Source organism: Neodiprion fabricii, chromosome 6 (assembly GCF_021155785.1).
Source record: "Neodiprion fabricii isolate iyNeoFabr1 chromosome 6, iyNeoFabr1.1, whole genome shotgun sequence".
In the NCBI taxonomy this organism is placed as follows: domain Eukaryota; kingdom Metazoa; phylum Arthropoda; class Insecta; order Hymenoptera; family Diprionidae; genus Neodiprion; species Neodiprion fabricii.
The window spans coordinates 625,039-639,101 of NC_060244.1; the positions used below are offsets into that span (position 1 = coordinate 625,039).

At 45.9% G+C, this 14,063-nt stretch overlaps 1 protein-coding gene across 3 annotated transcripts in view; it reads right to left on the reverse strand.

Moving 5' to 3' along the window:
* Positions 1 to 14,063, reverse strand: part of LOC124184365 (protein O-mannosyl-transferase TMTC1-like) — a 144,232-nt gene that overhangs the window by 58,290 nt on the left and 71,879 nt on the right. For all 3 annotated transcript variants that reach the window (XM_046573979.1, XM_046573980.1, XM_046573978.1), the window contains one exon: positions 6,746 to 6,819. In XM_046573979.1, coding sequence (XP_046429935.1) covers positions 6,746 to 6,819 — 74 coding nt within the window. The remainder of the gene's footprint in view (positions 1 to 6,745; positions 6,820 to 14,063) is intronic.

Below are 14,063 nucleotides of genomic sequence, written 5' to 3' on the forward strand. Positions count from 1 at the left end.
AGGTGTTGAAAGGCGGGAGGGAGGGGGAGGAAATTGCAGTGATGCAAGTTTAGCCGAATATATTAAAACTGACGATGAGTATTCTTCTGACACAATCGGGACGTACATCCCGACAATAATTACCAGAATTCTTGTCCGCCTGTTTCCTCGGCGCTCTTTTCATCTCCCCCCTGCGAAAGGAGTTTGAGAGAAGCCGTAGAAAAGCGAGAGAAGAGAGGTGAAGAAATATCTGGAGAAAAGAGAGCGAACTGTTGAAATCCGCGAGACGCGGGGATAAAGTAGGTGGAGAAGCGGGGAGGGTGGTCCTTTTGTGGGGTGTTTCCGAGAAGAGATCCCGGCTACGGCGTGGCAGGAAAGCCGGGGGAATAATCTGGAAAAATGACTCGACCATCTTTTATGCGAGTATTACAGGGCTGGGGGCAATCTCATTCCCTTATCTCGAATGTAAATAAGTAATAGAGGGTAATTTCCGTGTCTCCGTGTATATCTCTTCGTTATATTCGGTCTCGTGCCGAGAATTTTCACCGGATACCATCACGCCCATATACAACCCGCTCCCGTAACAAGTTCGACGAACTTACAGTCACCAGCTGTGCCGATAGCTTTCGACCTCCTTCGAATAATTTTCGACCCGTATGTAACGCATACCTTGAAGAGTTCGCGTGTATACCTACCACGCATAATATCGTCCCCCCCCCCCCCCCCCCCCCCGTGTAATACGATTTCGGTACGGGAAATACCTGATCGATCTGTACTTGAGCTCCAAAGTTCCGAGCTTTCTCCCCGAAACTTTATTACAAGGGGTAAATTATTATCACGTAAAGAACCGACGAGAATTTCCCCGATCATACGGAATTTCGCGCGAGTGATTAATAACAATTAACCGGTAAATTGTTCGCACCAACGCACTTCGTTCAATTAAATTATTGCCTGATGCGAGCTTGCGGGGCGGGGTTATCAACCGGGGAAAAATGGGAGGGGGACTGGCCCAAGTTTCGTTAAGGTATAACCTGTTTTAGCAAATGAGGATGCCGCGCATCAATCTACGTTAGTCATCGCACCTGTCACAGGCCGTGGTTCGGAGAGGGGAAGGATTGCGTGTCCCCGGAGGATCGGGGAAAGTGTGGATGCGGCAGCTCCTCTTTCCGGAAGTTTGTTTCAAGGGTCGAATTCGCTTGCGAGTTAGGTGGCAAAGGGATAAAGGGACGCCGGCTTCCCGCCTCATCGCTAATTGTAGGATATATGATAATAACAATAATCGGGGGACCGACACACGTGCTGCCCCGTTCGTATTATCGCATAACACAACCCTTAATCAGCGATGATTTGGATTTATGGGACGCGTCGGTCCACCCGAGGGAATCACGTCCAATGCGATCGATAACTTTTTGTCAATTTTCCCTCGAGGGTCATCGATTTCTCCATCGCTCATCGCCGCTTTCGTTAGTTATAATAATAAGAATATAAATGTAAGCCGTGGGCGAGTTACTCGGGAGCCACTTGCGCCCCGTCGCTCGTGTCGGGCTAATTACTGTTTATGACCAAAGCACGAAGCGAAACCTGGGCGGGGAGAAAAGCTGCCCCCATAAAGCAGCGCGGATTACCTCCAAGGCGTCATTCTCGTAGTAACAAGCTAAAATACCGCAAGTGACGGTGGGCGATCAATTTCAACGGTCAAGTCTCCCTTTGCTCTGCGGGTACTGAACAGCCCCTAAATTGGGCCCGGATAAGATTTTAATCCAATTGGAACTCGGGGTGGGGTTGAAATCCCGAATTTGAAAACTTCCGAAAGCGCCAAATTTTTTTACTTCACGTTTCGCCACTAGATAATTCGGAATTAAGCGCTTTCGGAGCTTTTCAAATTCGGAACTTCGACCCTATCCCTTGGTATATTCTTCCACGAACTCAGGATCCATCGATTCGTTTACGAAAATTTACCAACTATCAAATTGAAATTCCCTCGGTTTCTTAACAATTTTCCGGCGGTACCGAGCAAGAAACGGCACCATGTAAACTATAACTAAGCCAGGGCAGGCGCGTGTTTCTCCATTAATTATATAGCCCAGCGGCATGGCAGTGCCGGAGTTCGAACTTTACTATGTAAATAAGTAAATTTGTAAGTAAATGTCGGTAGCTCTTCTGCAGGTCGCCCCGAGGGGAATATTAGGGAGGAAAGGCAGGTACAAAGAGGATGAAATACTAGATAGACTCGTTGAATTTCCGGCGTTGAGGCACTGAACGTCTCTTGGCACCTTCCCACCTCCGGGGGCGTCGGAGGCGGCGCGATTCATCACTCGAAAGTACGACGGTTGACACACTTCTCTTTGCTTCTGCCATTACTCAGAGCGCGCGCGTCGGCGAGGAAGGGGGGAGAAGGAGAGTGAGAGAGAGAGCGAGAGGGAGGGAGGAAGAGAGAGGGACAGAAGGAGCTGTTTTTCTCAACTTCCCTCATTTGCCTCGGCGACCGCTCGAGCTCCGGCTGCCTTATTCCCTGGCTCCGACCGCTTACTTATTCCTGAAAATATTCATGTGCTCTTTTCCTCCCCCCTGCTTCCTTCTCCCTTTCGCTTTTCGTACCCGTATACGCGTGAAAATAAAACGAGCGGATGGTTAATATTCCACCGTCATCCCGCACCGCGTGTCCCATTTGTTTCTCCTCATCTCGAACTGCGTGTTAAGCCTGTAAGAGGATCAAATCCGTCTGGAGGAAGCTTTTGTTTTGGCTCGACCCTTCCGGCGTGTGTTCCCGTTCGTTTTTCGACTCTCGAGTCGATCACGGAGTCAGTTACCCTCTCCGGAATCTCGGGCGCCCGAGGAATATGAAGACTGCGGTTTGACTTGACGTTTTCCCCCCGCTCGAGTCTCGTGTTTCGCGGGAAATTCACCCCTCCGTGAAAATTACCCCGCGGTGGGCGAATGAAATTTTATCGCTCACAAAAGCTCGCCACCATTTATCGTTAAAATATTTGCTCTCGGGCGCTGTACACGCGTGCGAAAGTCGTCGACGGAATCCCCGGATCCGTCGGCAACGGGGTGGAAGGAATTTTAGTAAATCTCGAGTCACCTGTCCCCGGTTTCACCCGGTTGGTAAATTAGTTTAGTTTATAATTTTCACACCGCCTTCGCACTCATGAGAATGAATGGGATCCGTTGTTTCGAGGGCTGGCAGGTGTCAGGCTTGCAGCGGCGTCGCGACGTCGCGTTTCACCTCCGACGCAACCCACCGGCTGGGTTGATGTACGCCCGAAAGCCAAGTTTACCGGGATTATACACACCCCAGAAATCCATCATCCTTATCCCCGAATTGTCTGACTAGGTACTCTGACTGCGGACGTTCGCCTCCCGTGACGAAACAAACGAGCCTATATGTACAGGTATACGAGAATCCCGAGACGACGGATAGAAACGGCTTTACCCTTGAAAATAGTTAACGATATTTAACGAAAAATAATTATAACGACCCACACTCGATGAATAATTTTATACCAAAATAATTGATCTAGTAAATTACCGCGCTCTATTATTCTTGAGGAGGTTGTTTGGCCGAAAATTCATAGGCGGTACTCTTCATACTCGGTCAGCTTCTTTCTCGAACTCGTACTTGTAGTTTCATTTGGAGTGAAACAGTCGTTTAATTCGAAATCTGGTATCCTATTCCTGATTCTGAAAAGTCTATTCAGAAGTGATTTCTTACTTCCATTTAATATGTATTAGAGTGAGACTCGAGAGTAAATACGAACAGGGAAATGGAAAATGGAAAGCAGACGCCTCTTCGGAAGTGTATCAAAGGGAAGAGGAAAAGATTTTGTAGACGAAAAGAATGACTACGGAATGTTAAATACATTTCATAAAGAAATTCTTTGTTTAATTTTATAAGTAATATAAGATGGCGTTTTCTTTTCTTTTTTTTTTCATTATTGCTATAATTTTTTTTATGCAAACGACTTATATTTTGCGAGAATACTGTACGCGATGAAGGGAAATGGAAGGAATAATTTTTGGATTCAGTACACTCGAAAACACAATATTTGCCAAAAGCATCTCATGCAGCTGAAAAAAAAATAATGTTTTTTCCAGGCCTGTGTTATTTACACCAACTTTTAAATTGCGCCGGGGATCGTTCATCGCGTTCTTTATACCCTGACCATTGCAGACTATCAGCCGTCAAGTGATTCGCGATTTCATGTACGGTTAGCGTGACCGAATTACGCCCACCCAACTCCCGTCATTGTTTCCCCGATGAGCGGAGTAAAATGCGGAAATATAGCCCAACATTATGAATTACCAGGAGGGGCTTAGGTCCCCTCCCCTCCCCCCTCGTCGCTCTCCGTTGCCAGAGTCTGTTGGCAATAGCGGGAAGATATTTATGGTTTGTTGTTTGGTATGCATGAGCCGCAGCTTCGAGCTACGTACGCATACGTTATACATGTACAGGCATACACGTACGCTTTGCGCGATAAATTAACTAAGTAACTGAGAATATTAATATATACGATTTTATACCCCCCGGTTCACTCTTATGGCCTTTCAGCCTTTACTCAGAGACATTGCGTACGTAATATTTCCGCCGTATTTAACTTTCCGTTTCGCTTATACTATTCTTGTTGTTGTATCGTTGAGATTTCGCGGTCTTGTTCGCGGAAAATAATTGAAGCGTACATTTATTGCGGTACCACGTAAAATGAAATCGGTTATTCTCACTTGCGATGATTTGAAACTTGACAACAAAACGGACGAGAAGAAACATTGGGCGTGTATTTTCGACCCGCAAGATAAACTCCAACTTTTTATTGCCTTCGGTAGAGGAGTCATGAATTTCGTACAATATATTCAGTTTCCAATATTGTCCTTGAAAAGTGCGACTCGACTGAAATTTATAAGAACCTCCAACTTTTCGGACCGAAAACTTATTCACGTCTCTCGAGGAGAAAAAATGTGTGATTAAAAAATATCTGGTGAAAATTAATAAATTAAGTGTTTCGTTTAGTAGACGGATTTAAACACCCTGAAGAATTAAATCTGTTGATAGAATTTTGTCGATGCGGTTAAGATCATTCTTCAATAAATCCCGGTGAAAATGTAACGAGTATCCGGAGAAAAAGGTAAATGCAAACGTCGCAGATTTACTGCACTCGACACTTGTAGCATTTTCTCGCGATGTAAGCAAGACCCGAGTCAAACAATCACACTTTTTTTTTACGATTTTTCGTCCCTTTATTCATCGAATAAAGTAGAGAAAAAGGGTGAGTCTGCTCCGTCTGTAAAGTTAGGAGTACTACATGACCTTAAACGACTCTAAGCGATGACACTTGTCGGAGCCGCTCACAAGTACAAGTTGCGGTATAAGCTTATCGATAATAAGCGAGAGCCGCAGCCATTCATCTGAATGGGCGATACGCTCTGCTTTGATGCGCAAAATCTGTGGTAATTCAAACAGTCTCGTTTGCTCGGCTCACGCGGACGCACGTCGCTTCTCTGCTCTGGCAGCTTATACATCCGTGTTTACATACACTCGGTACACGGAAGAGTCGAACGTGGAAAACGTTTCTCGGCTCAAAGCTCGAGTAGCTCATATCCCGCGTCTACGGAACCCCATCACTTTTCAAGTGCGAGTACGGATAGTCGTTCACACCCTCATCCACTATCCGCGAGGATCCTGCAGGATAGTCACCCTGCGCGGAAGTGACTGTTTTATGGACCATCTGGCTTAATCATTTTGAGTGGAAGACCTCGGCTTACCGAGAAATCTCACTCGCGACATGACGCGATGTAACGTTATAGGTACAGGGGCGAATATGATCGTTCTGCGGTAATTATTTCCATCGGCTAAACCAAAAGGATGATAGGGTAGAATTTGTCGGCTCGAAATAACCCCGGAAAATCGAGGATTCGACGGCCGTAAACGAGCCTGTTCCACGCTGTGAACTGCAACCATGGTGCGGACTGGAAGTGTGTTATATGTGTAGTAGAGTGTCGCCAACAATCTTTGAGACCCCGATTTTGCGCCAGCGTGACGAGCGGTCAAAATCGACACTTGGCTCAACGCGATCGAAACAGTGTTCGAAAGTTCGTTCGAGTGGCTACACGTTACGGGAAGTTGCGGTAGAGTGTTTGGTGCCCGGCTTGCTCAAGGTCAGTTTCGTCGACCTTATTGTTTAGTCTCCAGCTTCCAAGTGACGGTGTGAAGTGTTTTTATAAACGAAAGTGAATGTCACCTGTGTTGTGCGTCTTCTGCGTCAGGAAACTGGAGGAAAATTGACCGAGGATTCGCCGGTAAGTACATGAAACTTTTTTTTTCCGCCCTGATAACAGCAAATCATTTCCAAAATGACGTTTCTATGAATTTGAATCCTTATTTGTGCTGTGGCCTGTTTCGTCACTGCCTTGGTTTTACCGCTTTTCAAAAAATGTTGCATCGATTTGTATCGCGTGTCTTTTGTCCGGCGAAGGAAATGTAAGTAAGGATAATAGAGATAGAAGGAGAATTGAATAAAATTTCTTGGCGCTGCCCTCGAGTTTGGGTAAATAATATTTATTCAGGAACAAGGTGGATGGATATAGCCAAAACTTGGAAATCCGTTTTATTCGAAGGCTGACGGCCCTCGGGAGATAAATCCACATTGACTACGCGTTTTCCCCACAGTCGCTAGTCTCACCTCGGAAAATCCTTCGGCAGCGTACTTTCCGGTGGAAAATGGGTTATTAAATTATCTGCGTAGCTCCGGTTCGTTTCGAATTTACTCACCCGTGATAGGCCAGAAAAGACAGCAGAAAGAAAATGCAGGCGAGGACGTCCGCTCTCCCGACAATCCCGGTAACCTGGAACAGACATAACAAAAAATTTAGCCATCGATGAGGGTGCGAGAAATGAGTTCGGTCAGATTTCACCTTGGCTAATTGCGAGGGCTGGAATTTAATGTCACAAGTCAGCCACGTCGCATGTAGAATTGGAAATACTTCCGTTGAAAATCCGTTGGATTCAGTTTGGATAGAAAGATAGAGGGACGCGGTGAGAGAGAGGGAGGGAGAGAAGGAGGGGGGGGGGGGGGACTGTATACGCGAGAAGATGTATCGCGGAGGAATATATGTGTCGGAGAAATTGAAAGCAGATCTCCATTTTCAATTCCCCTGAGATGTACGCAGGTGCACACATGTACATGTACCTGTAATACACATTTCTCGAGGATACATTTTCAGGTAAATTTCCATACAAAAATAGATTTTCCTCTAAGTATACGCCGGCGTTTGTATAGGTACGTGTAAAAGGACATGCGCATGATGAAAATGTCTCGAGAGTCGTTTTTTAAGCTGGTACTTCCCGCCCCAAAGTCACCTCTATTCGCCCTTCCTCCTAGCGCTTACGGCAGATGCCCGGGTGTTAACCAACCTGAACAGACGTATGCGTGATACATTCCCGATCGATCGTGACATTAAATATGAACCATCTGCATGTACTTATGTACGTTATATTTGTACACCTCTGCCAATTCGACGTCTCGCGCCTCTTACGCGAATATCACTTCGACGTAGGTGGATGGCAGCGTAGTCATTCTTATTTCCGGATAAGTGCTTTTTCCCCCCTCGGCAAGATATATTTTTTCAGGCTCATATGTAAAAGGGATTTTTTATCACTGTACAGCGAATCGGATTTGAGTGAAATATCTGTAGTCTGACACATTTCGTCTCTATTCTGATTATTTGTGACTCGTTTGAAAGTAAAAAGAAAGTATATCAATACGAATTCGAATCAATTTTTAATCTTCAATTCCCGTTACGGCGCAACGAGATAACCGTCGGCTCAATCAAGGAAAATTTCCGATAATTTCGCACTTCCATATTTTTACGCGGCAATATTTCGCGGGTCACGGTCTTTGTCCGAGAATTTTCCGCACCGTGCATAAAGCCGACACGTACGAGTATCGACGATTCGAGTATGGGGCGCCTGTAAAGGGTTATAGGCGAGGGCGTGGGAGGACCTAAAATAACGCCACGTACGTCTGGCATTACGGGACGACAGATTGAAATTGGATCCTATTCGAAGGAAATCCCGGAAAGCCCGGCGAGCCGGATCCCGGCTTGGTGTGCTCGGCAGTCGGCAAACAAGGTGGCCGACAAGATAAGGGGTTGCCGAATTATTGATGCCCGGCCACCAGTGAGTGATAACCGAAGGACCTCTCAGCCCCGGACAGCTGGGCCGAGGGTCGAATCGCGGCCGAGTCTTCCTCCGCATTCCCCAAAAACTACACCACCCCTCTGCATTCGCCTTTCGCGTATACCTACGTGTCCTGTCATTTTTCCCCCATTTTTTCAACTTCCTATGTCTCTGTTTTCAGTGAAAAAAGGAAGTTGTTGTAATCACCCTGAAAATGAAAAGTTGAGTTATCACTAGATCTCGATGTTTCAACGTATGTGATAAATTTTTTTGCTCGACGATATTTCGAGAACGAATTGCCGGATTTCAATGGTTTTGGTCTGAATCTACGCGGTTCTTTCAAACTCAGAACTGATTAGATTTTGGCTCTGATTGGTTCGCTACTTTTTCAATTATTTAAATAACAAAATTCTCAGAACTCATATGAATATTATGATATTTTGATAATGGATGAATGGGTTTGAATGAAAATTGGTACCGTGAGGTTTTATGGGGCGTTAATCGCGAATCTGAATTCGTAGTTCAAAATTCGAATAAAATACGATTCTCTCTTTTCTCTATAAACTTGGCACCTGCAGTGTGAGAATGAGAAATTCGAGGGCTGGTTCATGGTCAGTCTAAAGCCGCTTGTTTCTTTCACTGCCGCATCGAAGAACCTTGGATAGATATTCGCACCGAAATTTTCCCTCCATCTTCCCCTCGCTTTGGATACATCCTTTTTTTCCTATTTCAATTGAAACACTCGTGATCCTTGATTCACGTCGCTGCAGAAGGGGAGAGATTGCCTTTCTGAATTTTCTACGACTCATGCGGGGCCGCGCGCACTCTCGAAAAAGGGTGGCGTGGTCATCCGGGGGATGCGGTCAAGCATTCGTACTCCGTCAACGTCGACGAAGTCGAAAGGGAGAAGGGGCGACGGACGGAGGGAGTGAGGAAGAGGGAATGGGGGGGGGGGGGGAGGATAGCATGCCTAGCCCCCGGGAAAAGTGCTTCTTCCCGCTTCTACTTAAGATAACAGAGATTGCTGCCTCTTCTTTGATAAATTTCCAACCGGCCGGGCAGATTTATCGCGGCAACGTCGGCCGGGGATCCAATTTCCAAAATAGCTGGTGACGTTAATTTATGATCCAGGTTTCGAAACGCGAGATCGTTCACAAGGACTTTTGACTCTTGACTTTCCGGGCCCTCTTCGCCCTAGTCGCCGAATCCTTTTCATTACCTTGCAGCACGCTCCTCGAACAGCAACGGGGTTGTTTAAACTCTTGAAGCGCCTTTGTGCCAAGTGCAATCAATTCCTCGTGCGCGGAAGTGTTTTTCCTTTTTTTTTCTCCTCTCTTCTTCTTCCTCACTTTTTCCCTTCTCTCCGGGTGATGCGAGTCTGCTAAGCCCCTCGAAATAATAACACCTCGCGGAAAACATCGTGAGAACGAGGATATCTTTTTTCAACCAAACAAATATTTATGGCTGAGAAGGAATGCCGGATGTAGGTGTCGAAGGTGTGAGGAAATACTGAGAGCCGAGCATCCCTCAAATAAGGCACATTCGTGGAAATAATTGTTTGCACGTCTGGCATCTGCAGGGGGTTGACGTACATTGCGGAGACGTGTCGTTCACTGACGGCTTGTTTCATTGTTGCGAATACACGGATCTCTGATCTGTGGTAATATAATGTATGAATTTTTTCTTTTTTCCCGCAACGTTTCTTCGTTCAGTTGTTCCGCGTTTATAAAAACACTAGTAAGCTCTCGAAGTACTTAACGGCGGCTCTTTTGTAGTATCGTGCTCTGTTGTTTTTCGTTCTCTTCCGGTCATTATTTCTCACGATGCGAAGTATGGGAGCCCTGTATTACAGGCCAATGTTCGGAGTGATTGAACGTTTGGTCGACGCAGGCCTGCCTTTGACATCCGAACCGAAGCTCGTGCTCGGGAACAAAGGGAAGGAAAAAGAAAATATATAAACTACTACTAATGTACGGTTTATTCGAAATGCAGCCATAAGTGGGTACAATTTTCAAGTTGGACTAGATTAATGCGGCGGAATATATATCGAGGAAACGATCATGAATGTAGGAAAAATGTCAACACAGCTGAATGAAAACTCAGAGCTTTTACCACGTTTGCCCACAATCGTGGGTTTTGCTTGCCCGCGATTTACTCGAGAAGACAAACGATCCCTTGTATCGACGAATCTGTTGATCGAGAGTTGAAGAGGCGCTTCAGGCGGCTAGAGAATCCGGGCAAAAAAGCGTCTAGTTCTAGGGTGAGATGAAATCGATGATAGGCTCAGGTCAAGGTTCAGGATTAATCGGCTTGGGGTCAAGCCAGGATCTGGATTACTCGCCCAGGCGCAACGTCATCGAAGCCTAGAGACCGATATACGGACGATGAACTGACTCTGGGGTGCGAAACTCACGCGGCTGCTTCGGAACCGAACGGTTTCGTGTTCATTGATTAGCCTCGTATAGGATGTACATATTTTAAATCGATAATTTGCCGAATCGCGACGGAATATGCGTGTGTCAGTTACGTTTTGCGTTCACTTTTGTCTCCCTCGATCTGAGCAGCAGCTACGCCCTCGTGTTAATTTCTAGCACCCTTAGCGATCGAATGACAAAGGGAGGGCGAGGCGGCATTGTCCCGTTTGCCTTGGTTAAGGTACCGAATATCCCGAATGAAATTTGAATAATAATATCTCGGCGCACTCGAGCTTTTGGTCACTTCATCGCGAGGTTGGAGGTCGCGTTTCGCAGATTGGGTCCTCGACTGTATACGTGTGTATACGTATAGTTACGAGGTATGGAGGATGGGGGAAGGGGGCAATCAACGGGTCGGTATTCGAAGTTTGGAAATGAAATGAAACGATACGATACGAAATGAAACAAAATGAAACAGAATAAAAGAAAAGGAAACGAAACGCAAAATGAAATTCCTCGTTCCATTAACATCCTCGAGTACCACTGCAGCGGAAAGCGGGGAAAACGGTACGAATTCGTATACCTACGGTGCGAACGGCGACGAGTTTCAAATAATTTCGTGGACCGACAAAGCTCTGTCGTACCCTGCCACCCCCCCCTCCCCCTTTCACCACCATTCCGCGACATCCGCTCCCCTCCCCGTCCTCTCCTTTCATTCTCTTCTCTTCTCTGCTCTTCTCGTCTCTTCTCTTTCCGGAATTCGTTCTCGACAACGATTCTGGTCGAACGATCGAGGTATGTCAGCCTCCTGCGAAGTATCCTGTGCTCGAATCCTCTACTCCTACTTCTATACTCGCTAGCGATGGCCTAGATACTGTTCTGTGTCGATGGATATTGCACCTATCCTTGTACCACCCACCCCCGATCCTCGTTCGCTACGAACTACCATGTTCACCGCAATATTCCAGGTCTTATTTCGCTTCCCTGGTATTCAGGGTTTTTCATTTGGAAAGAAATAGTGAAAGCTACTATCGTAGAAGTACGTCAAGGTTTAATGAAACGCTATTTTTGAAACTGACGAGAATTTTGGAAATACATTTGTTATGGTATATGTATATGTATGTATAATATCTTATCACTAGGTCACGACTTCCACATTGTTCAGATTGCTTAGGAGTGAGAATGTCGTCGAATCTAGTGTAATTCCATGTTAGATTTACCATCCATACTCTCAGTACTCTCTCGGGTTTTCCGTCCAATATATAATTCAGGCTCGTACCGCGAAAATGCGGTAAAAAGGTACCGTCTCAAGGCTGCTGATCATTCGAAAATGAGAAAAATTTTCATTACACGGCGACGCTCAAAGGAAGTCTCGAAATCTGATGAAAAGATCCAAAGAAGGGTGTAATAATATTTCTGGCAAGTGTATCGCGGTATTGAAAAGTGTCCCCGCGAGCGATGGGTCGGCGATATCACGGGGATGAAGGTGGGCAGGTCGAAGCCACGTGACCCAATTCGAAGGCTCGAATGATGGCCTAACCGAGATAAGCTGGAATAGAATATGTATAGAAGGTGTATAACCCAGTAGGTTTAACAAATCCTGCTACAATATTAAGTGGCATAGCGACGGCGGGAGGGGGGAGGAGGAAGGAGGAAAATTGGCAGGTAGGGGGTGGGTGGCGGTCCGCCCGAAGGGACCGAGTCGAAATGGAAAGGGTGGCGGGTCGACGAGGGCTAACGGGTACGAGGTCGGGACGCCGGGAGGTTAGCCAACCCGCCGGCCATTTCGCGGTTACGATGTCGTTGCCGTATCGGTGTGTATATTCAGCGTATATTGCGAGAGTGCGGGATGTGCCCTCTCCCCCCCCCCCCCCCCCCCAGCCCTCCCATCCTCCCTTCTCTTCGCCGTTACTCTCGCTCGCGACTCACTAGCGACGACGAAGGAACGGCCAGATGCCAGGCAGCGTGCGGCGGCCCGTGGTTTCAGGATAAATTAAACCGGCGCTTGCCACAGGTCGTTCACGGAATGTTTCCTTTACGGTCCTCTTGGCTTCTCGGGGCTCGGCCGAGGACACGACGATAAAGGGTTGCAGGGCCGTCCGGGCCTCAGGAACACCCACATCCTCCGAATCACAAACCGTGAAACCTCCATCGATGCCCGGCTTCAGCGAACGCGCGTTAAGTAGATGCTGTCCGTACCCGGAACGTGCGGGATGAAGTTTATACACGAGGATGTACGTAGGGTGTTTCGGATGAAAATAATTTGCCATTTTTCACCGTGGCGCCCCTTGAAAAGTTTGCTCAGGTCAAAAGGAAGATTCTGTCAAAGGATGACTGATCTACCTGAGGTGGAAGATCGCGCACATTTGATTTTTCCACTTTTTCATACTTTTTTTTTCGAACACACGTTGAAGCACTTCGATTGTTACTTATTTCCTGACATTCATACTCAAGCCAAAGACCGCGATTCATAACATAACGACATCTCAACCGGGAATCTCATTCTTCTGAGTCAAAAATTCCTATCAAATTATAATTATTCTATGAGATTGAATTAATAATGAAAAAGTCGTGAGATACAACGCTCAAACATCGAATGGAGACTTAATGTTACAAGTGTGGGTCGTCTTTGCGCCGTTAATTGACATTCTGACAATGAACAAAACATTTCATTTACGATGCTTCATAAATTCAAGCAGATGTAAAAAAGTGGGAAATTAATTGGGCGCGATCTGCCTCATAACGCAAAACTCTCAATATTTGACAGAATCTCTCTTTCGACCTAAATGAAGTTTTTAAGGAGTGCTATGGTGGAAAAATGGAAATACTTTTTTTTTTTCTGGATCACCCTAATTCAAGTATACCGATACGCGATCACGTAACGTTGGTATTAAATTCATCCGGAGAGCACGAAACCATCGTGCAATGGCCTATGTTTATTAGTTATGGCATTTAGAATGTGAATCTATTAAATAGCTTAATATATCAGCATCTTCGTCAAGTTTCTTGCTAACAAAATGATCATCCAAATGCTTCCCTTTTATCATGTCCAATGTCTTCACTTTGCTCATCAAAGTTATTTATCTAGCGATTGAGAAGTTCACGCCACGAGTTTATATAGAAGGAAAACGATTACCCCTTTAGAATAAGAAGAGATAAAAGAGGCGAGCATTATTATCACGCAATTAAACTTGTGGTAAGTAGACATATACTTCCCTGAAGCAAAGATTGAATGAAACACGAAAAATACCAATTCACGTTGACTTTTTTCGAGTTGGGTTAGTGAATAAGTTGAAACGTATCGAAATCACCAGACGTTTCCACGGTACCGACAATGCCATATAACATATGGGAAAAGATTTATACGTCTTTGATTTGGAGAGGGCCCGTGGGATAGGAAATGACTGAGCAGGTGCGGTCGAGATTATCGTTCACATCCCCTTCCGTAATGGCGGGATCCTTAAGGGATGCGAAAGGATATCATGTATAGTACGCGT